This window comes from Microcebus murinus, chromosome 4 (genome assembly GCF_040939455.1).
Source record: "Microcebus murinus isolate Inina chromosome 4, M.murinus_Inina_mat1.0, whole genome shotgun sequence".
NCBI lineage: Eukaryota > Metazoa > Chordata > Mammalia > Primates > Cheirogaleidae > Microcebus > Microcebus murinus.
In genome coordinates this window covers 6,620,521-6,646,026 of record NC_134107.1, presented here as the reverse complement: position 1 = coordinate 6,646,026, position 25,506 = coordinate 6,620,521, and the positions used below count along the sequence as shown (strand labels likewise).

General features: G+C 44.7%; 1 protein-coding gene and 1 non-coding gene across 10 annotated transcripts in view; both read left to right on the top strand.

The window, feature by feature from the left end:
- NAP1L4 (nucleosome assembly protein 1 like 4) overlaps positions 1-25,506 on the top strand; it is a 49,558-nt gene that overhangs the window by 15,807 nt on the left and 8,245 nt on the right. For 5 of the 9 annotated variants that reach the window (XM_012757607.3, XM_076001639.1, XM_076001638.1 and 2 more), the window contains 9 exons: positions 9-108; positions 2,744-2,885; positions 3,464-3,550; positions 5,431-5,568; positions 11,860-11,931; positions 17,817-17,956; positions 19,585-19,739; positions 23,010-23,032; positions 23,494-23,613. In XM_012757607.3, the coding sequence (XP_012613061.1) occupies positions 9-108; positions 2,744-2,885; positions 3,464-3,550; positions 5,431-5,568; positions 11,860-11,931; positions 17,817-17,956; positions 19,585-19,739; positions 23,010-23,032; positions 23,494-23,613 (977 nt within the window). The remainder of the gene's footprint in view (positions 1-8; positions 109-2,743; positions 2,886-3,463; positions 3,551-5,430; positions 5,569-11,859; positions 11,932-17,816; positions 17,957-19,584; positions 19,740-23,009; positions 23,033-23,493; positions 23,614-25,506) is intronic. The other 4 variants (XM_012757612.3, XM_012757613.3, XM_076001636.1 and 1 more) reach the window with 1 other exon arrangement.
- On the top strand, positions 12,677-12,799 carry LOC142870830 (small nucleolar RNA SNORA54). Its single transcript, XR_012919160.1, has one exon. It is a non-coding gene; the product is annotated as a small nucleolar RNA SNORA54 (small nucleolar RNA).

Here is a 25,506-nt window from a genome sequence, read left to right as displayed (position 1 = left end):
CTTCATAGAACAGCTTACAGATCAGGTGATGCAGAATCCTCAAGTTTTGGCAGCTTTACAGGAGCGACTTGACAATGTCTCTCACACCCCTTCGAGCTACATCGAAACGTAAGTGTGCTGTGAAAAAGGCCTGATGCAACTAGGAGAAACAAAAGGAGAACAAAGTAAAAACCATTTTCCAGTTCCTCAGAATAGGAATAAATATATTTTTCATTCCACAGACATTGCCTGCTGAGAGTCAGGCACTGGGGTCAGGGATGAGCAACCCTGCCCTGTGCTTGGGTTCAGAGTCTGTCTGGTGAGGGAATGATGCAGCATGTGGGGTTGTCTAATAGGGGTGCACAGTGCCATCCTGTGGATGTTTAGAGGACTTCATAGATCATCTGAGTTGGCCAGGGCAACTGGGGCCTCCTGAACCAGCTAAGAAAACCACTCCTCCTTGGCTCAAGACATGAGCCTGCACCGCCTATGCCTTTGCATTTTTGCAAGAGGCCTGTGTTTTAGACGTGTGTATTGCGAGGTGAAAATAATAAGTGTGCCTGTCTGGAATCCTGGCACAGCTCTTCACAGGGCTTGCCTGCCTCCCTCCCGGAAGGGATGAGCCGACATTGGGCTCCCATCCATCTACAGTCAGGTCAGGCCGTGGTCTCACGGGAGATCCCATGCTCGACACTCCTTCCCCGCACTGGGCTTGTTAATGTCCCCCAGGGCTGCTATATTGGGGTTTGCTTTGCCTATTTAGAGTGTTCTCTGGGGATTACTTACGGGGTAAGGTTTTTTGATATATTTTTTTTGCAGATTAAATCCATGGAATGTAGTGGTACTGAGTGGGAGTGGCAAGAGTTGAGAATGAGTAATGGCTTCTAGTTTTCTGGCTTCAGAAACTGGGTGAGTGGGGTGGCATTCATAGAGAAGAACTGCAGGAATGGGAACAAGTTTTTGTGGGACTAGAATTGGTTCCACATTGGCCATATTACAGGAGAAGTGCTGGGAATGAATGGGGTGTGCTTGGCATGAATGATGGGACAGCTAGGGGGACCCAAGGGTCCAGTTTGTTTGGCATCCTTTGTCATTGAAAAACCAAAATTGTATAATTAATGCAGAAAAGAGGTACAAATGTCAATGTGTGTTTGTCATTAAATTCTTACTCTGCTTTTCCCTTGCTCTCTTCTACTAGCAGGAGTTCTAGAATGTTAAACTGTATTTGAGAGTCTTTCCTTAGGGACCTTTAGCTTGAGGTAGCATGGATCTGATTAACCCAGGACAGTGGTCCTTTGTGATTTAAGGCAGTTGTTCCAGTACCTTCCAAACAGTGGTATGTGTGTGTTGCCCGAGCTCTGTGCTGTGTATTGTTGGGGGATAAGTAAAAGTGCTTAGACCAGTGCTGGCGTCGCACTTCAGGCCTCAGTTCGCATGAACGAGTGTTCATTCAGTCTGCCCCAGGGTGGATGTTGGGTCTGTGATGAGACCAGGAATCTGCTCTTTGTTCTATATGATTGTGAATGAGGGCTTTATTTTAAACAAATAGTTTCTATTTTTATTTAATTTTTTTTTTTTTTTTGAGACAGAGTCTTCCTCTGTTGCCCTGGCTAGAGTTCCATGGCATCAGCCTACCTCACAGCAACCTCAAACTCCTGGGCTCAAGCGATCCTTCTGCCTCAGCCTCCCGTGTAGCTGGGACTACAGGCATGTGCCACCACGCCCGGCTAATTTTCTCTGTATATTTTTAGTTGGCCAATGAATTTCTTTCTATTTTTAGTAGAGGTGGATCTTTGCTCTTGCTTTGGCTGGTCTCAAACTGCTGACCTTGAGCGATCCTCTTGCCTTGGCCTCTCAGAGTGCTAGGATTGCAGGCGTGAGCCATCACGCCCAGCCTAAACAAATGGTTTAATAGCTTAAGAACAGTTTTTTCTTCTGATTTATATAAGTAATGCATAAAAACTAAACTTTTTAAAAACATATAGAACAATTAAAAGGCAAAGAAGCTCATAGTTGATCTGACTCTAGAGGAGAACAAACTTCTGTGCCTATTTCTTAGGTTTTTTCCTCAGTGTGTTAATATTCTTGGACAGCATGATTACGAATAGGCTGTATTTGAATACTGTTCAACTTGCCATTGTTTCCAGTTTTTTGCTTTTATAAATAATCTGTCAGTGGATATTCCAGCATAAACAGTTGATTTTTCCTTAGGATAACTTTTTTTTTGGACACAGAGTCTCACTCTGTTGCCATGGGTAGAGTGCAGTAGTGTCATCCTAGCTCGTTGCAACCTCAAACTCCTGGGGTGAAGTGATCCTCCCACCTCAGCCTCCCAGAGTGCTTGGATCACAGGAGTGAGCCACCACACCTGGCCAGGATAAATTCTTAGAAGTAGAATTACTGGATCCAGAGAACATTTCCAGTGTTTCTATCTGCCCTTAAGAAAGATGAGTCAATCAGAGGCTTGACCCCTCAGTCTCATAAAACACAGGTGTTTTGTTTTAGTTTTTAATTGCCAGTTTTGTAAAGAAAAGATGAGAGTCATTATAAATTTGCATTCTTTGGATACTTTGTGAGATTGGACCTTCATGTTTGACAATTTGTGTGTTTTCTTTTGTGAATTATCTTTAGTGATTTTGAGGAGCTCTTTTTGATACTAAGGATGTTAATTCTATGTTAATCTAAATTTATGCTAATAAAATTATAAAGCATGCTGCCTTTTTTTGCAGGCATAAAGTGTTTTATTTCCTATTCTCTCTTTTAGTTTACCTAAAGCAGTAAAAAGAAGAATTAATGCATTGAAACAGCTTCAGGTGAGATGTGCTCATATAGAAGCCAAGTTCTATGAAGAAGTTCATGACTTGGAAAGAAAGTATGCAGCATTATACCAGCCTCTCTTTGACAAGGTGGGGAGCTCTGTTAATAAATTTGATATGCAGATGCCCATTGACTTACCATGGTGTTATGTTGTAGTAAACTTACTGTAAGGTAAAGATCTCGTGAGTCAAAATGCATGTAGTACACCTGACCTGCCAAGCATTAGATCTTAGCCTAGTCTGTCTTAAACATGTTCAGAACACTTCATTAGCCTACAGTTGGGCAAAATCATCTAACACAATGCCTATTTTATAATAAAGTGTTGAATATCTCATGTAGTTTATTGAATGTTGTACTGAAAGTGAAAAACAGAGCTGGTGTGTGGTGGTTTCTGTTGAATGCCTGTGGCTTTTGCACCATCATAAAGTTGAAAATCTTAAGTTGAACCATCATAAATCATATGTATTTTAAATATTTAGGCAAAACATTGAGATTTACCCACTGAATCATTTAATGTTTTTCTTTAAGCCTTAATACTGAGGATCTTAATTCAGTTATTAAAATGTCCAGTTTTCAGAGTCTTTTCATGGACATTTTTATAAGTTCATTTTAGCTGTTGAGTTTCCAGGTACCCTAACAATTCTAATAAGGTCTCATTAATGTATAGAGAAGAGAATTCATCACTGGTGATGTTGAGCCAACAGACGCAGAATCAGAATGGCACAGTGAAAATGAAGAGGAGGAAAAATTGGCTGTAAGTTTTTTATTATTTTATTTTATTTTTTTCCCACCATGGCCCCACCCCTGTAAGTTTTTTTTTTAAATGAGCATAACTTATGTTCTGTTTTAATACTGTTAGAAATAAGAAACATTTTCTGATGAGTTTTAATCATTGATAGTGAGCACTTCTAACAGGCGTTCCTTCATCATTGAGTTGGGGTGTTTTGATTCCTTTATGGTATAGATCTGGCATCTGACAGTACTGTCACTTAATACATTGATACAGCCCTCCTTGATGACCTAGTGTATTGAAATAAGGGATCAGACTAACAAAGATTAAAGCAGCAGTAAAACTCTTAAAATGGAGGTCAGCACGGGGAGATGTACACCTTGTTCTCATTCCCAAGGTTGGGAGAGTTGTGGTGAGGAGGGTGTCTTGGAAACGTTGATGCCATCTTGCTCAGCAGTCTTCTTGAGAGATACTTAGTCAAAGTGTGGCCTTGGGCTGATCAGTTACAGGTTGTGCTGTGGCACTTTCTGTCACCTGCTCACACCCTTTTCCTGGAGACAGGTCTCATTCTGCCATGGAAAGTCCAACATGCCACAGGTTATCTTTGTCAGCCTGATTTTATGTTTGAGAGATAAGCAGCTTTTAGCTTTTAAGTATATGTTAATTTTTGTAACCATATATGTTGTTTGTTTGTTTGTTTGTTTTGAGACAGAGTCCCATTTTGTTGCCCAGGCTAGAGTGAGTGCCGTGGCATCAGCCCAGCTCCCAGCAACCTCAATCTCCTGGGCTAAAGCAATTCTCCTGCCTCAGCCTCCCAAGTAGCTGGGACTACAGGCAGGCGCCACCATGCCCGGCTAATTTTTTCTATATATATATTAGTTGGCCAATTAATTTCTTTCTATTTATAGTAGAGACAGGGTCTCGCTTTTGCTCAGGCTGGTTTCGAACTCCTGACCTCGAGCAATCTGCCTGCCTCGGCCTCCCAGACTGCTAGGATTACAGGCGTTGTTTTTGATTTTATAAAAGTATGTGGAGCCTGGCCTAGTTGAAGCTGTGGCTGTGGATTACTATAGTGTGAATCAGTTTCTTATAACTCAAAAGAATCTGGCTTTAATAATTTAAAAAGCCCACAAGATCATTTCATCATAGCAGCCCCATTTGACAAAACATTCAGAATTTCACGTGGTTCCATTTAGTGTTGTGTTTAACCTCCCTTGGCCTCCATTTTCCCTGGGGCCAACACGGCCTCCAGATTGCCATGTGGCCTTTCTGGTCACCACCCTGATGTTTGCGTGGTGCCCACAAACTGACAGTTATAGCCACCTCCTTAGAGCTAGATGTACCAGTTACTGAGCAGTTTCTTATTGCCAAAGATATTGCTGCAGCAAACATTTTTTACTTTAGCTTACTCTCCCCCATACATACATTTTAACCAGAGGTCAAGGTTCTTAGTTTCAGTGAGCTTATTTATCCTTGAACTGGATTTTCTTCACCCTAACAGTAATGGATGTTGTACACAGTTGCATTGCATCTCCTCAAAGTTGATGCACATGGTCTTCTGAGCTGCATTTGGTGGTGGATGATTGCCCCAAGGTGAGCGCCCCACAGAGCCAGCCTGGGCAGTCTTTCCCAAAGCTGGTGGGACTTTGCCATCTCTTCTGCTTTTTACCTTCTTGATATGAAATTACATCATAGAATTACATATGGATGTAATGCTTTGGTTAGAAACATTTGGAAAGGGTCACATGCACAGTGGTTTTAGAGATGTGGACACTAAAAGAAGGATTTTTGGTAGAAGTTTGTATGGGATTCTGAAATTCTGTGTTAAGCCATTGAGTTATTTGTAAATTTTTTGTGTGTGTGAGAAGTGTTCTATTTTACATCTTTTTTTTTTTTTTTTTTAGGGAGACATGAAAAATAAAGTTGTCATAGCAGAAAACGAAAAAGAAACAGCGACTGCTGAAGAGCCAAACCCCAAAGGAATCCCAGAGTTCTGGTTCACCATCTTTAGAAATGTAGATATGCTGAGTGAGTTAGTCCAGGTAAGCAGGTTTCTGCTTGTAGAGAAATTTTATGGTGATCTAAAATCACTCACTTGTGTTATTTAAGCACTGCTTAATTAGGTATTGGGAAGTTGTTCATAGTTGGTGGGAATGCTCTTTCTGTGACCAGGAACTCAGGCCAGCCATCCTGATCCCACAGGGAGGTTTATTCACTGCAAGGCTTCCCCGCTGTCTTCTGCAGTTCTCTCGGGAAAGGTGGGCAGCTCTGAGCCTGAGCCAAAACTTGTGCATCAGGTCGTTTGTCTCCCGTAACGGTCTGTTGCCTCACCCTCAGAAAGCCTACAAATAGAGTCAAGACCCCAGCTCCATCCCCCTGTGGTGTGTACGAACAAGAAAGGATGAGGATAAGGCCGGGCGCGGTGGCTCACGCCTGTCATCCTAGCACTCTGGGAGGCCGAGGCGGGCGGATTGCTCAGGAGCTCAAAACCAGCCTGAACAAGAGCGAGACCCCCATCTCTACTAAAAATAGAAAGAAATTAGCTGGACAACTAAAAATATATAGAAAAAGTTAGCCGGGCATGGTGGCGCATGCCTGTAGTCCCACCTACTTGGGAGGCTAAAGCAGGAGGATTGCTTGAGCCCATGAGTTTGAGGTTGCTGTGAACTAGGCTGACGCCACGGCACTGTAGCCCAGACAACAGAGCGAGACTCTGTCTGGAAAAAAAAGAAAGAAAGAAAGAAAGAAAGGATGAAGGCAAGAGAGAAGAGTAGAATTCATTTTGAATGGACATGCTCTGTGTGTGTGTGTGTGTTTATACACACAGGTACACACTTAGTACTTCTCAGCATACTTTTGAAATTTGAAATGGGCCTGCTAGTTGTGCGATCTTGCTAGCTGCGTAAATGTATATAATAGGTTGCTGATACTTTCTAATTGATTCCCTTTAAAAAGTCCCTATTAAAAACAAATAAAGGTTCATCTGCAAAATGGAGGGTTTTACAAAAAGAAGAAATAGCCAACCTTTCTGGGTTTCTTGTCTTGCCTTGTCATCCTTCCTGTAATGAAATGATGAACCAATTAAAAGGTGACATATTTGATTCTCCCTGAAGTGAGTTATAGTAGAAAGTTCTAGAATATAGAAACAAGTCCTGCCTTAAGTCTTACTGGCTGACTTGCTGTCTTGGTTTTCATTGCTCCAGAATCCCCACAGCTAGCCACATTTGCATTCAGACTTGGTCGGGACAGCTCTGTGCCTGTGTCTGCACAGTGCTGCTTGTGTCACAGAGCAAAGACTTTGCCCCTTGTAGATGGCTGCATTGTGTAATTAGCACATGGTTTTACAAATACGTTTTTAATGGTTTTCAGAAATTTACCATTGGTGCCTTTGCTGTCTCGCTTGTTTAGTGCTTATCTTCTTTCCTAAACTGAAATTTAAGATGGAAAGAATTTCTTACTCTTTTTCTAGAAATAGCATCGAAAATAGAACAGGTTTTCTTGATCTGAGCTTCCTTTTCATATGAAGTGGTGGAATTTAAGAAGACTGGACCACACTTTTAAAAGAATGCCATAAGCCAGAATTTCATTGAAAAAATGGAATGATATCTACCAGAGCCTTATTTGCACCCTGACTGTATTAGAATCACCTGGGCAACTTACCCTAAATAGCCACATCGGTGCCCTTTTTGGCTGGGAGAGGGGCGGCAGGGAGCAGGTGGGGGAGACTGGGCCAGACTTGGTGGGAGGGGTGGGGGGGCTGTAGAAAGGCACATTTTTTGGCGGGGGGGGGGGGTGTGGGGGGGGCTGTAGAAAGGCACATTTCTGAGTGCAGGGGCCTTGGTTGGACCTGAGGGTCTACATTTCTAGCATGCCTCCAGGTGGTGCTCATGTTGCTGGGTGGGTCAGCAAGGTTGTGTGTGGGGTTTTTGGTGTCACAGTGAGGTGACTTGATTCAGTAGCTGGCTCTTGGTGTTGCTCCTTATCTGTATATGTGATCCCCTGGCCAACTGTGTAGTGATCGAGGTGTCAGAGTGGCTGTTCATTTGCAGCATTGCTCCACTGTTTGAGAGCAGTGGCACAGTTAGCCATGTTGTAACAGGATGCCTTTTTTCTTTTTCTTTTTGAGACAGAGCCTTGCTTTGTTGCCCTGGCTAGAGTGAGTGCCGTGGCATCAGCCTAACTCACAGCAACCTCAAACTCCTGGGCTCAAGCGATCCTATTGCCTCAGCCTCCCAAGTAGCTGGGACTACAGGCATGCACCACCATGTCTGGCTAATTTTTTCTATATATATGTTAGTTGGCCAATTAATTTTCTATTTATAGTAGAGACAGGATCTCGCTCTTGCTCAGGCTGGTTTCGAACTCCTGACCTTAAGCAATCTGCCCGCCTCTGCCTCCCAGAGTGCTAGGATTACAGGCGTGAGCCACCGTGCCCGGCCTACTTTTTTTTTTGAGAAAAGGTCTCACTCTGTCAGCCGGGTTAGATAGTGCAGTGGCATGATCATAGCTCACTGCAACCTCAAGCTCCTAGGCTCAAATGATCCTCCTGCCTCAGCCTCCAGAGTAGCTGGGACTACAAGTGCATGCCACCATACCCGGCTAATTTTTGTAATAATTAGTAGAGACGGGGTCTTGCTTTTGCTTGAGCTGATCTGACACTCCTCTAAGCTCAAGTGATCCTCATGCCTCAGCCTCCCAAAGTGATGGGATTATAGGCGTCAGCCATCTCGTCCGCAGTCTACTGTTACTCTTAGGAAGCTCCCAACCTCCCTCCCTGCCTTTTATTTTTTTCAAAGAGCTATGATCTCCCTATGTTGCCCAGGCTGGAATGCAGTACAGTGGCTGGCTGTTCATAGGTACGATCATAGCTCACTTCATCCTTGAACTCCTGGTCTCATAGGATGGTCCTGCCTCAGCCTTCTCGGTAGCTGGGACTACGGGGGTATACCACTGTGCCCAGCTCATTTTAGTTAAATATTAAATCCCAAAGGCAGAATTGACTCTAGATCCTCGTGTTCTATAATTGGGGATAGTCAAAATATATTCCTGCATGTAGAGTTTTGGAAATTTGAGAAAGCAGCTTTATGTTCTAAGTCCCTGAGATGATGCTTCCAGTGTTGTGCCTTTAGGTCCTTAGTTTTAGTTTTGCATGTCTGCTAATGTGGGGTGTTACGTTATGCTCTGGGCCATAGAAAGTTCTCAGCCCACAAGGTACATGGCTAGCTTAGGAAATTAAAAACATAATGGTTATATGATGAAGTTTAGGAAAATATCACTGGGTGCTGCTACTTTGAGTGGGATGAGTTTGAAGTTCCCAGTGCCACCTCTGGAAAACAAGTTCATGAAAATGCTCATCTTGGCAATCTAGAGCTGGGCACAGGTGCCAAGCCAGTTCTGCCTGCAGTGGTAGAGCCCTGTGCTGTCTGGTCTGGCATTGAAGACTTGCTGGTTTGGTTTTCTTTCAAAATGATCTTTGGAGTTTTTTGTTTTATTTATTTTTTTTAAATATGAAGGGTGGGGAGGGCAGAGTGGGGGTTTAATTTTTCCCTTTTCTTTTCTTTTCTTTTTTTTTGTGGGACATAATTCTATGCTGTCACCTTGGCTAGAATGCCATGGCGTCAGCCTAGCTCACAGCAACCTCAAAACTCCTGGGCTCAAGCGATCCCCCCTCCTCAGCCTCACAAGTACTGAGATTGTAAGAGTGTGCCACCATGCCTGGCTAATTTTTCTAATTTTTGTAGAGATGGGGGTCTTATTCTTGCTTAGGCTGGTCTCAAACTCCTGGCCTCAAGTGATCCTCCTGCCTCAGCCTACCTAAGTGACAGGATTATAGGAATAAGCCACTGCGCCCAGCCTTTTTTTCGTTTTTTGTTTTTTTTTTAAAAAGACAGAGTCTGGCTCTGTTGCCCAGGCTGGAGTGCTGTGGCATGATCATAGCTCACTGCAGCCTCAAATTGCTGGCCTCTAGTGATCTTTCTGCCTCAGCCTCCTAGCTGGCACTATAGGTATGTATCACCACTCCTGGGTTGGGTTATTTTTTGTCTAGAGACTTGCTAGGTGCATCTTTTTATTGTTGCTGTTTTTGTTTTGTTCTATAATGTCAAAAGAATTAAAAATTAGGAATTTTTAAAGTTTAAAACTTAATGGAAAGCCAGGCACAGAAAAATAAATACCACATGTTCTCACGCAAAATGTGGGAGCTTAAAACAAACAAAAAAAGATTTGAGCTCACAGAAGTAGGGAGAACCTTGGTTGTTTATTGGATACAGAGTTAAAGCTACATGGGAGGAATAAGCGCTAGTGCTCTGTAGCACTGTTGGGTGAATATGGTTAACAGTAATTTAGTGTATATTTTCAAAAAACTAGAGAGGATTTTGAATGTTCACGACACAGATGATAAATTTGAGGACATTGTATACATGTACCAAAATATCACTCTGTCCTAAAAATATGGATAATTATTATATGTCATCTAAAAATAAAAGGGATAAGAATGGTTTAAAAAAATAACTTAATGGAACCTCAAGAAATCCCTATATTTAGTCTCCAGACTTTAGGAATGAAGAAGTAGTTCCCGTGTTACAAACGAAGTACCTGTTGATAGTGTCTGGTCCAATTCTTAGAATTATTCTTCTAATTTTTCTCACTTGGACTTTCTAAAATGACAGGTACTGGTAAACTCTGATTTTAAAGAATGATCACTTGTAAAGTCATTCAGCCATGTATAAGAATTTTAAGCTCTTCTGTAGTGCCTGCAAGTCATCTCAGACACACTTTGTAAATGTTCTTGAAGAAGAGACTGTGTATTATTTGAATTTTGGATACAGTCATGTGCCACGTAGTCTGGTCAGTGACAGACTGCAAATACAATGGTGGTTCCATAAGATTATAATAATGTATTTTTACTTTACCTTCTATGTTTAGATTTTTTTTAATTAAAATTTTTTGTGTGTTTTGTTTGTTTGTTTTTAAGAGACAGAATCTTACTCTGTCATCCAGGCTGCAGTGCCCATCATAGCTCACTGCAACCTCAAAGTCTTGGGCTCAAGGGATCCTCCTGCCTCAGCCTCCCAACTACCTGAGACTACAGGTGTGCACCACTACACCTGGCTGAATTTTCTTATGTTTTTTAGAGATGTGGTTTCACTGTCTTGCCCAGGCTGGTCTTAAGCGATCCTTCCACCTCAGCCACCTAAAGTGCTGGGATTACAGGCGTGAGCCACTGCGCCTGTGCCTGGCCTAGTTATGTTAAATGTGTGAATACTCACCATTATGTTACAACTGCCTGCAGCATTCAGTATAGTAACACACTGTACAGGTTTATACTGTGTTTCCCTGAAAATAAGACCTACCAATAAAATAAGCCTTAGCAGGATTTTTAAGCATTTGCACAATATAAGCCCTAACCTGAAAGTAAGACCTAGTGATGGGTGTGGCTACGCAGCGTATCTGCACAACCCGTGCATTTCGTCTTCGTAGCGGTAAAGAAGACGAGCAGCCCTTCTCATCTGCCCCATGGTGACAGGTACTATCCCAGAGGTGACCGGAAAGGTGCTGGCGGCCCCACCAACAAGGTTGGCTCCCCCGTCAGATCCTAGCCATCCTGTGCATGCTGCAAGCTTAGGCTTTGAGGGGAAAATAACATATCCCCTGAAAATAAGGCCAAGGGTGTCTTCTTGAGGAAAAATAAATATAACACCCTGTCTTGTTTTCAGGGAAACACGGTAGTTGTAGGAGCAGTAGACCACACTGCATAGCCTAGATGTGTAGTGGGCTATGCCATTTAGGATTGTGTAAGTGTACTCTATGATGTTCACATGATGACAGAATTGCCTAACAACGAGTTTCTTGGAAAGTATCTCTGTTGTTAATTGACACATGACTGTTTATTGCGGTTGGCTACTAAGGCCTTGCTGACGTGGCCGTCTCTTCTGATTTCCAGGCTCCTGTTTCTGCCTCAGAGATGCTCAGGACCAACAGTTTTGTTTGGTAGCATTTCTTATCTCTGTGTGCAGTGGCACCTGGAAGCAGGAAAGCAGTGAGGGTCCTTGCCCTGGCATTCCAGGCAGGTGGGTGTTAGAGGTGCTGCTATTTGCTGGCAGTGACAGCCACCGTAGCTGCAAGCCAGGGAAAAGTGACACCTCTGTGCTGCCACTCTACGACTGGTGTCAGTGAACAAGTCTGGGTTGTTTCCTAGAAGTTATTACTTCAACAGGGCAATTCCAGTAGGGCTCATTAGCCAGCATCTGGGAGCCTATGAAACCGAGTCTGAGGAGAGATAATGTGTTATTTTTTAAAAGCCCATTGGAAATTTGTTTTCCCTTTTTGATTAGGAATATGATGAACCAATCTTGAAACACCTGCAGGATATCAAAGTGAAGTTTTCTGACCCTGGACAGCCTATGGTGAGTACTGACTTTGCGCTCTGGTTGGTGTCAGACAGGGCCAGGCTACGGAGGCTGAGGACTTGGAGCTGGGCAAGAAATGTACCCCCAGTTGCTTATGTGCTGGGCAGTCCTGAGCAAGACTGCTCCCCAGGAATTAGACTTGGTGTCACTTTGCCTTTCCGTGCCTTGCCCAGCACTGCAGTAGTGAGTCTGAGCTATGTGATTTGACAAGTAACACAGGCCACGTAGTGCCCCAAGGCCATGGAGCTGAGTGGTGGCCAGTGCCAGGGTCAGACAAGTTGTGACTCGTAGGCTGTCATGGCACCTACCATGCCAGGCCTCAGCCTGCTGGTTTGTTTCCTGTGTCATGTGAGGATGATACCCTACTTTCCTGAGTGACTCTCAGTGTTATTTGGATCTAATATGTATTTTAAAAAGTTTAAAAGATTGGGATGTATGTGTACAAATATGAGCAGCACTTAGATAGTAATTCCAAGATACTGATGAAAGAAACCTCCTAGGTTTTACTCGAAAAAATAATTCCAGATATGACAAAAATATTTTCCTGTTTGACTTCTCCTTAAACATATCTTTCCAAAATGCTGGCTGTAGTGTATTGTTACACTGATGACGTTCGTGGTGTGAATAAGTCTGCCACTTACACCCTGTAAGACAAGCTTGGTCTAGGCCAGCCCTTACTTCTGTCTGAAGCATTATCGTACGGATCTTGAGACAACGCCTTCTTAACTATGGTCCTCCCGGAGAGCACTGTTCGTAACCTGTTGACCTGACTGTGGCTGACTGGTTCCATTCCAGTGCAACAGCATGTCCAGGGACACATGACTGACTGGCTGATGGCTTTCAGTTTCAGGTCTTGGAAACAAATGCTGTATGAGGGACTGTGGGTTATGGATCTTGGGGGCAGGGGCTAGGGATCAGGGACTAGTCACCAACCTCTTCCTCCCTCTTCATCTCTAAGCTGGGTCCCAGGTTAGCAGATGAGGGCCAGTGGGACACACCTGTGTCTGTCTCTTCCACTTTCTTCCTGTTTGTGTTCTACTGTGGGAGGTCCCATTCAGCCGTCCCTCCATGAGTGAGAGTGTGGGCCCTGGGAGGCAGGAGGGATGCCCACCTGCAGGCTAGGGACTGTGCTCTGGATGGGCACCCCTCTCGTGGGTCATGGCCGGTCCTTCCCCTGGGCGCCTCCTTCTAGTGTACTTGCTTCGTTGCGTTGAGGCAGTGCCCCCAGAGGCCTTCGGGTGGTTCTGTGTGAATTCTCTTCATGGTTGTGTGTGCATGAGCTGTTTTTTAAGATTCTGTGTTTTTTTCCCCTCACATTTCTTTCTTACCTGTGGTTCATCCAGACTCAGTTTACTTTTTTATTCACCTTCGATCATTTCCCTTTTTTCCTTCCTTTGTTCCTATTAGACACCTGTTTGATGGTTTCCTGGATCCACTTTCTTTATTTCTCAGTCCATCTTCTGGTTTTCCTCCATCTCACGTGTCTCCTAGACTGGAGTGCTGGTTGTGTTGGGCTGTGGGCCAGCCATCTGCTTTTCTCCCTACTTCTCCCATTAGAAGAGTCATACCTGCTTATCAGTGAACACCAGGCACGTATAAAGAACACTATCCAAATCTCCATCTTCTAGAAATAAGTCTGAGCAGCTTAATGAACTTCCCAATAGTCTTTTTTCCTTTTTAACATTATTATGAAATGTCTAAGGCATTAGAGTTACAAAGAAAAATGAACTCACCAAGCTTCAGAATGAAGCCTGGCCGCTGTTTGTAGGCGCCCCCCCCCCCAATGCCTCTTCTTCCCCCCAGCACTCGCCACCAGGACACATGGTGCATGTGCTCGGCTGGGACAATGGTTGTCATCACAGCCATTGGCTATAATGTGTTTTGTTTATGCCACCACCTCCCCATTCTCAATTGTTGCAGTGGCATCCTCACAGCTCACTGTAACCTCAAACTCCCGGCCTCAAGCGATCCTCCTGCTTTGGCCTCCTGAATAGCTGGGACTACAAGCACACAATACCACACCTGGCTAATTTTTGTAGAGACAAGGTCTTAACCATGTTGCTCAGGCTTAAATTGTTGCATTACAGTCAGCGTACTTGAACCCAAATCTGCATTTAAATCTTGATTTCCTTGGTTTAGATTCTTGGTGTAATTAACGGGTCAAAGGAGATGAAGCTTTAGAAGGCCCAAAGGGCATTCAGTTTACATTCCCATCCATCAGTATTTTTTTTAATACTTCCTTAATTGTAATCTCTTTTATTCCACTTTGTATTTTGAAATAATTTCAAACTTAGAGCAGAGTCACAACAACTGCACGAGAACTCTCCATTTGTCCTTTTAAATTATTTTTTTTTTGACACAGAGTCTCACTCTGTTGCCCAGCTAGAGTGCCGTGGTGTCAGCCTAGCTCACAGCAACCTCAAACTCCTGGGCTCAAGTGATCCTTCTGCCTCAGCCTCCTGAGTAGCTGGGACTACAGGCATGCGCCACCATGCCCGGCTAATTTTTTCTATATATGTTTTTAGTTGGCCAATTAATTTCTTTCTGCTTTTAGTAGAGACGGGGTCTCGCTCTTGCTCAGGCTGGTTTTGAACTCCTAACCTTGAGCGATCCTCCTGCCTCAGCCTCCTAGAGTGCTAGGATTGATTACAGGCGTGAGCCACTACGCCTGGCCTCCATTTGTCCTTTACCCAGACACCCACTTGGCAGCTTTGGCCACTTGGGCAGTGTTTGGGGGCCCACACTCTTCTCTGCATGAGTATTGACAAACATAACGACCATGCTTACTCTGCTGGGCAGAAGGAAGATCTAATTTTACATTTATTTATTTATTTTTGTGTTTTTTTGTTTTTGTTTACTTTCATTGATTCGACCTGCCTATATGTCCAATATTTCTTTCTTTCTTTCTTTTTTTTTTTTTTTGAGACAGAGTCTCGCTTTGTTGCCCAGGCTAGAGTGAGTGCCGTGGCATCAGCCTAGCTCACAGCAACCTCAAACTCCTGAGCTCAGGTGATCTTCCTGTCTCAGCCTCCCAAGTAGCTGGGACTACAGGCATGTGCCACCATGCCCGGCTAATTTTTTCTATATATATTAGTTGGCCAATTAATTTCTTTCTATTTATAGTAGAGATGGGGTCTCACTTTTGCTCAGGCTGGTTTCGAACTCCTGACCTCGAGCCATCTGCCCTCCTTGGCCTCCCAGAGTGCTAGGATTACAGACATGCGCCACCACACCGGCCTATTTATTTCTTTAATTGGGTGGTGTATTCGTGGCGTGTGTGTGTGAGTGAGGCAGTCTTATCTTTAAGCCACTTTTCTGTTGGATGGTTAAACAATTTATTTAATTCATACCTAGTTATGTTTGGTTTACTCATGACCGAACAAAGAGGGGAGGAAAAAAAAATATGAAGAAACATGGTTTGGAGATAACGGTAGTAGAAGGGAATAGTAAGAGAAAGGAAGAAATAAATAATCCTGTCTATGCCAAAGTTGGGTGTGATGAAGGACCAGAGTGTGATGGTGCCGTTTGTTAGGCTCCCTGTTTCCATCCTGTTTGGCTGTCCGTGCTGTGGTGCAGCCTTACTCGGCCCTGGAAGAACAGCACTCTCCCATCCTCTTTCTCTTCAGCTGGGTTTCTGTGCACTTGCAGGCTGGGAGGGGGTGTAGGATGCCCCGTGCTGCCTGCCTTGCCTTGTTCACATCCCTTGCCCTGGCCGCAGCTCTGTGTGCTGGTGCTTGCTGCCCTGCCCGCCCTTCTCCTGCAAAGGCAGAAGAGCCTGCTGCCATCCCGTCTAGAAACCAGCCGGACTGTCTCCCTGGTTCTGACTTCCCAGCCCTCATGGCCCCTCCTCCTCCACCCTTTTTTTGGAGAGTCCTTTTTTCACTTCCTCCTTTGTGGAAGTGATTTGTTTGAATGGGTACATACATGGGCTTTTTGTTTGGGGTTATTTTTGGAAGAAATTTTTTTTTTTTTTTGAGACAGAGTCTCACTTTGTTGCCCAGGCTAGAGTGAGTGCTGTGGCGTCAGCCTAGCTCACAGCAACCTCAAATTCTTGGGCTCAAGCAATTCTGCTGCCTCAGCCTCCCGAGTAGCTGGGACTATAGGCATGCGCCACCATGCCCAGCTAATTTTTTGTATATATATTTTTAGTTGGTCAATTAATTTCTTTGTATTTTTGGTAGAGACGGGGTCTCGCTCAGGCTGGTTTTGAACTCCTGACCTTGAGCGATCCACCTGCCTCGGCCTCCCAGAGTGCTAGGATTACAGGCGTGAGCCATCATGCTCGGCCCAAAATTTTTGCTATTTATATTTTTTTAGTCTCTTTAATTTTCCCCTCAATTAGTGGTTTTACCATTAAATAAATATGGGAATAGCTGGCCTTTAGCAGGCCTTGCCTATAAACCTGGCTCTGTTGTAAGTACTTCTGTAGATTAACCCTCAAAGTAAAGCTTGGAGAGGCGGAGTGCTGTTATTTCCAACTTACAGATGAGAAACTAGAGCACAGAGACATTGAATAACCTCCTGAAATCACACAGCACTGTGGACAGAGATGGGATATGCTTTTATTATTGTTATTATTATTATTTTGAAATAATCTCTGTTGCCTGGGCTAGAGTGCTGTGGCGTCAGCCTAACTCATAGCAACCTCAAACTCCTAGGCTCAAGCAATCCTTCTGCCTCAGCCTCCCAAGTAGCTGGGACTACAAGCGTGTACCACTATGCCCAGCTAATTTTTTTCTATATACATTAGATGGCCAATTAATTTCTTTCTATTTATAGTAGAGACGGGGTCTTGCTCTTTCTCAGGCTGGTTTTGAACTCCTGACCTCGAGCAATCTGCCCTCATCAGCCTCCCAGAGTGCTAGGATTACAGGCATGAGCCACCTCGCCCGGCCTGCTAATTTTTTTTTTTATATATATTTTTAGTTGGCCAATTAATTTCTTTCTATTTTAAGTAGAAACGGGGTCTCACTCTTTCTCAGGCTGGTTTTGAACTCCTCACCTTGAGCGATCCTCCTGCCTCCTAGAGTGCTAGGATTACAGGCATAAGCCACCGGGCCTGGCCTTTATTAATTTTTTGATATTGCCAAATCATAAATCTGTTCACAGTATATGAGTATGCCCAGTATCCCAAAACACTGGCTAGACCTATTTTTTGTACATTTTGCCCCAGAGAAGGGCATCTCATTTTATTTTTCCATTTATTGTGTTACTCATGAGTTTGAATATCTTTTTTGTTCTTGTCAGTTTGATTTTGTTTGTGCCTACCTTCTTTTACACATCCTTTCTTCCTATTGTGTTCATCCTCTTTCAGATCTGCAGAGTGCTTTCTGAGCGTTCTGTCCTTGTGGAGGTTTGTCCTTTTCTCACCGCCCCCCCCCCAACCTTGCCCATGAGTCAGTTGCTGCTTTCACTGCCCAGCCCAGAATTCGACCCTGGTTCTGCCCTGGTTCTGCCGGCAAGGTGTGAGCTGAGGCTGAGGAAAAGGCGAGGGAGGTGGGCTGCTGGTGCCCCTGCCCCGTGGTCACCTCTCCCTCCCTCTGGGAAGCAAGAGGTGGTGGGAGCAACAGAGTGAAGCCAGGATCTCTCAGGAGAGCTTCACCTCAGTTGGGAAGGAGGCATTGGAGGGGGCATGGACAGAACACACAGTCTCCCCCACCATCCAGTCTGTCATTTGTTTTTTAACTTCATGGTGGTCTTTTTGGCAGTAGTTTTTCTTGTTACGTAGGCATGCCTATTGAGCTTTTTAGTAATGGTTTCTGCCTATGGTGTCATGCTGAGAGAGGAGCCGATTTCTGGTGAGTGCTGTGTGGTGGTCCATAAAATCTGTCACTGGTTATTTTTAGATTTTAAATGGTGCTTACTGTAAGTTTCTGTTTTAGTCTTTTGTATTAGAGTTCCACTTCGAACCCAACGACTACTTTACCAACTCAGTCCTGACAAAAACGTACAAGATGAAGTCAGAGCCAGATAAGGCTGACCCCTTTTCCTTTGAAGGTCCTGAAATCGTGGACTGTGATGGGTAAGAAAATGTCATTCTGACTTCTTTTTCTCAAGCAAAAGCAGATGACTTTAGAATTTGATGGGTAAGACAGAAATTAGGAATAAAGCAAAATGCCTCAACTTTAGTTAAAAGCCTGGTGACAAAGATTGAAATTCAGTAGTCTTTCAGTTTAGGATTTTTTGTAGTGCAGAACCTGTCTATGATGGCCAAAGCTAGAAACCGTATCTTATGGGTACAGACGCACAGGTTTGGGATGGTGCCCAGTTCCTCATTTTAATGAGAAGATTAGGTTCTCTAGATGCTATAAAATTGAAATTCTTAAAATTGGAGTGATAACTTTAACTTCAGCAAATATTTGCTGAATGACTGAGTTGATCAGTTGATTGCTTTGGAAATTGGTGGAGGACAGCATGGTGCTGTTGGACTCATATCGATTCCAGTCTCTATGGATCACAGATAGAATTTGGCTTAGAATTAATTTCTCCTGGTTGGTTTGACTGGGAAATTGTTTTATTCTTGCATTCAAACAATTACCTTTCTAAGTACTTATTGTTACGAATCTCCCATATAAGTAATTCAGGACTTTATTAAAATCCTGCTGGACAGGAATAGCTGGAGTAATTTAGAAGGATCATTTTCCAGGGCCAGGCTGTTGTGTGAGAAAAAGGCCTGGCCTTTGCAAGCAGGCTCTGAAGCAGTTGTTACTCATGTGCTGTCAGGTGTTACCTGCGTCCCAGGTGATTGAGAAAGCATGCCGTGCTCAGCCCTTACCACGTATCCCTAGGGCCGGTGTGGTCTGCACTGGTCATCAGTATTCACAGTGAATATCTGTTTGTTTCCTTTCTCCAACTTGTCCCGCTTACTTAGTTGCCTTGAGAATTCAGGTCACTGGGAGACTGACTCCCAAGTGTGCTCTGGGCATGGGGCAACAGGTGATGAGTTCTTGCGCGTTGTGCAAACTTGACTAGACACATTTCAGAGTCCTTATGAGAAGTCTTTTTTTTTTTTTTTTTTTTTTTTTTTTTGAGAAAGAGTCTCACTCTGTTGACCAGGCTAGAGTGTCGTGGTGTCAGCCTAGCTCACAGCAAACTCAAACTCCTGGACTCAAGCGATCCTCCTGCCTCAGCCTCCCGAGTAGCTGGGACTACAGGCTTGCGCCACCATGCCTGACTAATTTTTTTTCTATATATTTTTTCTATATATTTTTAATTGGCCAATTAATTTCTTTCTATTTTTCTTTCTTTCTTTTTTTTTTTTTTAGTAGAGACGGGGTCTCACTCTTGCTCAGGCTGGTTTCGAACTCCTGACCTCGAGCAATCCGCCCGCCTCGGCCTCCCAGAGTGCTAGGATTACAGGCGCGAGCCACTGTGCCCGGCCTTTATGAGACATTTTGGGAAAATAATGCCATTGTTTCAGAAGTCTGAAGCTTGAGGCAGTGGTCACACCCAGCAGAAAGGGGGGGACCAGCCATTTCTCTTTTGTCAGCCTTCTGGTGAACTTCATAGACCTTTGTAGTACTTGGTTTGGAGATTGGTTTTATTAAACTTTCCAGGTTGAGCATAGAGCTGTCATTTGCTTCCTGTCTGCATGTGTGATTGATTTTTCTTGTGGGGTGTATGTTCATGACAGCTGTATTGTCCCTGTAGGTGTACTATTGACTGGAAGAAAGGAAAGAATGTTACAGTCAAAACCATCAAAAAAAAGCAGAAGCATAAGGGTCGAGGCACTGTGAGGACAATTACTAAGCAAGTACCCAATGAGTCATTTTTCAACTTCTTCAGTCCACTGAAAGGTAGGTCAGGTGGGTTGTTAGAATTTGTTATATACTTGTATAAAATAATTTTGTTAACCTGATGCAGTCCTAATGATCTCTCAAACAACTGGGTCCTGCTCTTCTCAAGTGAGTGATCACTAGGGGAACAGTTACTGTGTCCAGGGCAATTGTGCTGCTACCTACACAGGTATGTTTTTCCAGGTAAACGTACAGGTTGGAGCTGGGACAGCAGGAGTAGGATTGTCTCCTTCCACAGGAAAGAGAAGAGCCTTACTTAGTTGGCTTGGTTGCTGCCCAGGCAAACACTCGCAGTTCCATTTTAAGAAAACTGCAGGGAGTGCCTGCACGTGGTGTGCAGGTGAGGAAGCAGTCCTCCTCCCAGCCAGCACTTTTACTCGTCTGTTGTGTGTTTGTCCTGTACCGCAGGACTGCTCCCTGCCCACCTGGAGCTGGCGAGTGTGTTCTCCAGGCGTCTGGTGCTAGTTTTACACTGGTTATAGTCATACAGCTTTTGAATCATCTGCTCAATTCCCCTTTTCTCATAAATTCGGTTTTGTTTTTATGCACAATATGATAGTTCACAAGGTTTTTTGAAACTAATAGTGATAAACACAAGTAGTTGGATTTTTGTTTTTGAAAGACATGGGCAGAATCACAGCTTGGACGCTGCTGCTACTTTTTTCTTTTTTTCCCCCCGACATTCCTAAAGTCATCAAATAAAGATGGGACCTTTGAGCTAATAAAGGTTGAGCAATTGATTTTAAGAGTAAATTTCTTGGAAGTCTTAATATAAGTTCTTAATCATGAGGGAATAGAAGGTCAGACTACTTGGCACTGTTAAAATATTGATAGGAGGAAAAAACATTCTCTATTTTTCATGAGCAAAAACATACTTTGAAACAAAGTCTGAGGATGCAGCTCACCGGTGAGCGGCTTTGCTGTTTGTGTATGTGGCCACAAGGCGGTGCTGTTCTCGAGTCTTTATGCTTCACTCTTGCTTTGTCTCTGCTCAGCACCCTAACTTACATGCTGCTGCTCTTGGTTCTGTCCATCGAGTTTTATTTTAGTGGCTGTTCTCTATAATTTTTTTTTGGCGATAGGGCCCTGCTCTGTCACTCAGGCTAGAGTGCAGTGATGTCATCATAGCTCACTGCAACCTCAAACTCCTGGGCTCCAGTGATCCTCCTGTCTCAGCCTCCCGAGTAGCTGGGACTACAGGCATGCACCACCACAGCTGGCTAATTGTTTTCTGTGATTCGACTTTGAACCTAGAAGATAAAAATGTATATTGGTTTGAGGGATGAGAACAGCCATAAATTTGGTTCTTGCATTGGGCATGTTGGATGGTATCTATGTGAGTTCACCATAAAGCAGAGAGGCTTGGATTCCTGGAATCAGTGGCTTTGTGGGAAGTTTTCTTGAAACTGATTTTAAAATAATTTTTAGAATAAAAAAGGAATTGATAGCAGACTCAAGGGAATTTTTGAGTGATTTTTGGTTTTCTAAAACTGTTTTATGATGTAATGGTTGCACAACTCTAAAACTAGTATACTAATTCATTAAGTTGCACATTTAAAGTGGGTGCATTTTATGGTATGTAAATTATACCTCAGTAAAGCTGTTTTTAAAAGTAATTGAACACATAATGTGGTGTCAAGTGATAAGTGCTATGCAGAAGAATAGAGGTTGGTGGGAGAGGGGTGATAGGTAGTCAAGGACAAAGCAGAATTGATGACTTTTTTTTTTCCTGCATTGAACGAAACATTGGAAAGCTAGTCCAGCCCTTTTGTCCTTAAACCCACAAAACAATCCAGAAGCCAGGTGCTGAGAGTGCTTGGGCTCGTTCATGACCCACTGGGCCAGAGTCCCCTAGGGAGGAGGCTGGTCTGGCCTTTCCCCAAACCAGTGCCTAAGCCCCCTGGGTGATGCTGACATGCTGAGACTCAGGAACTGTGCCTTGTGCATGGTGTGTGGCTCACCCAGCACTTGTGTCTCAGCAGTAAGCAATGAGCGCTGACAAACTATGGTAGCTTTGTGGGGAAGGAGGCATTAAATCAGAGAGTGACCCCAGTGAAAATTGGAGGGGCAGGTTTGGGACTAAGCAGAGTGAACTCTCAACTCCTAATGCAAGTAGGGACCGTGTAACAAACATTTCTAAAATCAGGAATTTGAATTATTGACCCATTGAATGTCACTCACCTTCATCGAGTGTGGTTAGCAGTCCCTGCATTCCCTGCCATGCTTACCTCGGTGTCAGCACTGACGTCTACATGGTCTTGCAAGTGTTGAGCCTGTGTCTAGTATCAGCTTTCTGTGAGGAGCTGCGTCACTCTGCACTGGGGCGCCATGGCCATTTCAGCACTTTCTCCTCGCCATTCTTATTTGCAAACAAACAGAAATGCAGTTTCTGCCCAGCTGAGAGCTGCGGTGCTTCCTAACACTTGGGGCTTATAGGGCTTAAAGACTTTGCTCTGCCTCCTGCGTCATCATGTATAGCTCTGCGGGGCGTAGGGGCTTATAGGGCTTAAAGACTTTGCTCTGCCTCCTGCGTCATCATGTATAGCTCTGCGGGGCGTAGGTTAAATCAGCACAAATGCACTGAAGGCCATAGGCTAGGGCCATTGATATGCTTTTCCTCCTGTTAATACTTTAAACTTCTCTAAATGTTTTTCTCAAACTTGGCCCTCTCTAGCTGGGTCTGTAACCAGGGAGGGCGCCAAGGTGTGGAAGGAAGGGCCGTGGAGGCGCTGGGCTGCTTCACATGAAGTGGTGGAGGCAGTTTGTGAAGATGTCCATAAAGAGGTGCAAAACTGGCCGGGCGCAGTGGCTCACGCCTGTAATCCTAGCACTTTGGGAGGCCGAGGCGGGCGGATTGCTCAAGGTCAGGAGTTCAAAACCAGCCTGAGCAAGAGCGAGACCCCGTCTCTACCATAAAAAAAATAGAAAGAAATTAATTGGCCAACTAATATATATAATATAAAAAAATCAGCCGGGCATGGTGGCTCGTGCCTGTAGTCCCAGCTACTCGGGAGGCTGAGGCAGGAGGATCGCTTGAGCCCAGGAGTTTGAGGTTGCTGTGAGCTAGGCTGACACCACGGCACTCACTCTAGCCTGGGCAACAAAGCGAGACTCTGTCTCAAAAAAAAAAAAAAAAGAGGTGCAAAACTTGGGTGATTTCTAGTGGAAAGCCTTGAGTTGTAAAATAGTCCATTTGTCTGCTAGTGGGGCTTCCTGCTGTGGGCCGCAGGTGTTCTTGTTGTGATGTGATGTAAATGTGTTTTGTCTTTTCTTTTCCAGCGTCTGGTGATGGAGAGTCGCTGGTAAGACCGTGTTGCTGTTAAGAGCTGTGGCTGCCCACTTTCTTTTTAATCCATTCCTATTCCCTGAAACCCTGGGGTTAATTTGAGATCATTACATTTTGGGGTTTGGGACAAGTGTGTGCTGGCTCTTGGCTTTACTGGCAGACATTCAGTCCTTCAGTCCTGCTTGTTTCACGTACCTGGGACTCTGGCACCCCGTTCATTCTAGTGACACCTGGGTGAGTGTGGAGCCGTGGGCCCACACCGCAGGCCTTCTCTGCCATTTTGCTCCAGTTGCTCTGTAAAGCTGCTTCGTGTCATTTTAAAGCAGCTTTGAGTAGGTAGTGACTGTCACCCAGAATGCAGGACTTTGGTGTTTCAAGTCAGGTAAATGAAAAAATGAGGGGTGAGGTTTGAGAGGGTGGTTAAATGATGTGTTTATCCTATTAAAATGAGTTAACGTGTAGCTTTTCCCTTCTCAGGATGAAGATTCAGAATTTACACTGGCTTCTGATTTTGAAATTGGACACTTCTTCCGTGAGAGGATCGTCCCACGGGCAGTGCTCTACTTCACCGGGGAGGCCATTGAGGATGATGACAACGTACGAGGCAGCCAGTTGGTGGTGGTGGTGGTGGGGGGGTGCTGCTGTAACTTGGGGCTACATCTGTAGGTGCAGAGCAGCCCTGAACTGTGGCTTGGGAAACCCTGGAGCCTAAGGTTTTTATTATATCATCAGCCATATATGCAGTCCAAGATGCTCTTCTGTGTTTGGGGGCAATATAGACTAGGGAGAAGGGAAACTGTAGAAACAGAAGCAGAAAGAACAGCTGTCTGCAAGGCGGTCTGAGTCAGCTGCCAGGTACCTGTGTGGGCCCCATCTAGTGACACATCTCACAATGCTTTCCAAAGACCCTGCCGCCTCACCCTGTCCCATATGAGGTCTGTAAGCTTTGGGGATCTTCTCACCACGAGGAAGATCTCATTTGTGGAGGTCTGGCCACACCAGGTGGTTATTGACAGTGGATTCATGCTAGCCCATGGCTTATCAACCCAAAAGAAATGGGAACCCCTGTTCCACAGGAAAATGGCCAGACTGGGCATGTCAATTTTCTCTCTGGGCTTGAGGGAAAACAACTCCCCCGGGGTCAGAACTTAGGGAAGCACATCCCCGAGCAGTTTTTAGCAAGCTCCATCATGACCAAGGCTTGGTTGCCGTGAGTCCTGTTCTGTGGAAGATGAGTTTCTGTGTTACTAGAAATATATTTTAGATGGTATCCTCTTGCCTGTAGAGCTCTTAGGTCTCATGGCTACATTAGACTTCCTTTCTTAAGCCTGTTGGGGCTTGAGACAGGGGGCTGCAGCAGCTTGGGCAGGTTTGAGGGGTTACCTCTGAGGCACTGGAGGCCTGCTTTTCCTCGTCCCTCCCCCGGCATGCAGAGTCCCCCAGTGGTCGGAGAGGGGGCCTGCCTGTTGCTGTGTGTCGGCTTTCAGATCTTAGACTAGTCGTCTCATTCTAAAGTGCCTAGCCCGGGAGGTGGTGGTAGGAACAGGGACACTCAGCGTGGTGTACAGTTGGGTCGCGTAAGCACCCGAGTAGTTGCTGAGACTTAAGTTTTACAGATTCTAGACCAGCACTTTCCAGTAGAACTTTCTCTGATGATGCAACTGTCCTCTGTCTGCCCCGTCCAGGGCAGCAGGACTGACCACCTGTGCCACTTGAGGACTTGAAATGTGACTGTTGTGACTAAGGAACTGAATGTTTGATTTAAGTTAGTTCAAGTTTAACAGTCAGTTGGGCTAGTGGCTAACGTGTCGGAAAGCTCATCTCTAGACCAGTGGTCACCAGACTTTCTTGATTATACACCATGGAGTTAAAACTTCATTATGCAGCGTCAGCATATTATAATATATGCGATGTCAGTACTGCGGGTGACCACCGTGGTGCATCTGCTTGTAGTGCATGTGTACTCACTCACCCACACACGTTCAGCGCAGATGCCGCTGGTGAGCGGGTTAGAAGTGTGAGCTCCAGTGGGACTGCTTAGACTTGAGTCCCAGTTCTGCCCCTTAGTAGCTGTGTGACCTCTTTGTGCTGCATTTTCCTGCTCTGTAAAATGGAGCTCACGTTCGAGACTCCAGTCACTTGTCAAGCACTTAGAGTAGTGCCCAGCACAGAGTGATTACTCGGTGAGTGTTGGTATGAAAAGTGTTCTCACTAATGCTAGGTGCGTTGTGAACTGGACACCAGTGCTAGAAAGTTGCTGGAGGAGGCACGGAATGCGGGAGTCCGGCTTTGCCTTCTGTGCTCTGTTGCACGTGGCGGCCCCTGCTCTGCGCCAAGGGGGGGTGCAGCAGAAGCAGCCCCTGCGTGGAGCGTCTCCAGGGCGAAGTGCTGTGCTTGGAACTTTAGCGACTTGACACTCACGCCAGTTTGAGGCTAGTTCTGATCTGACCTAAAATGTAAGACTGTTGAGAAGTCTTTCCCTGTCGGAGG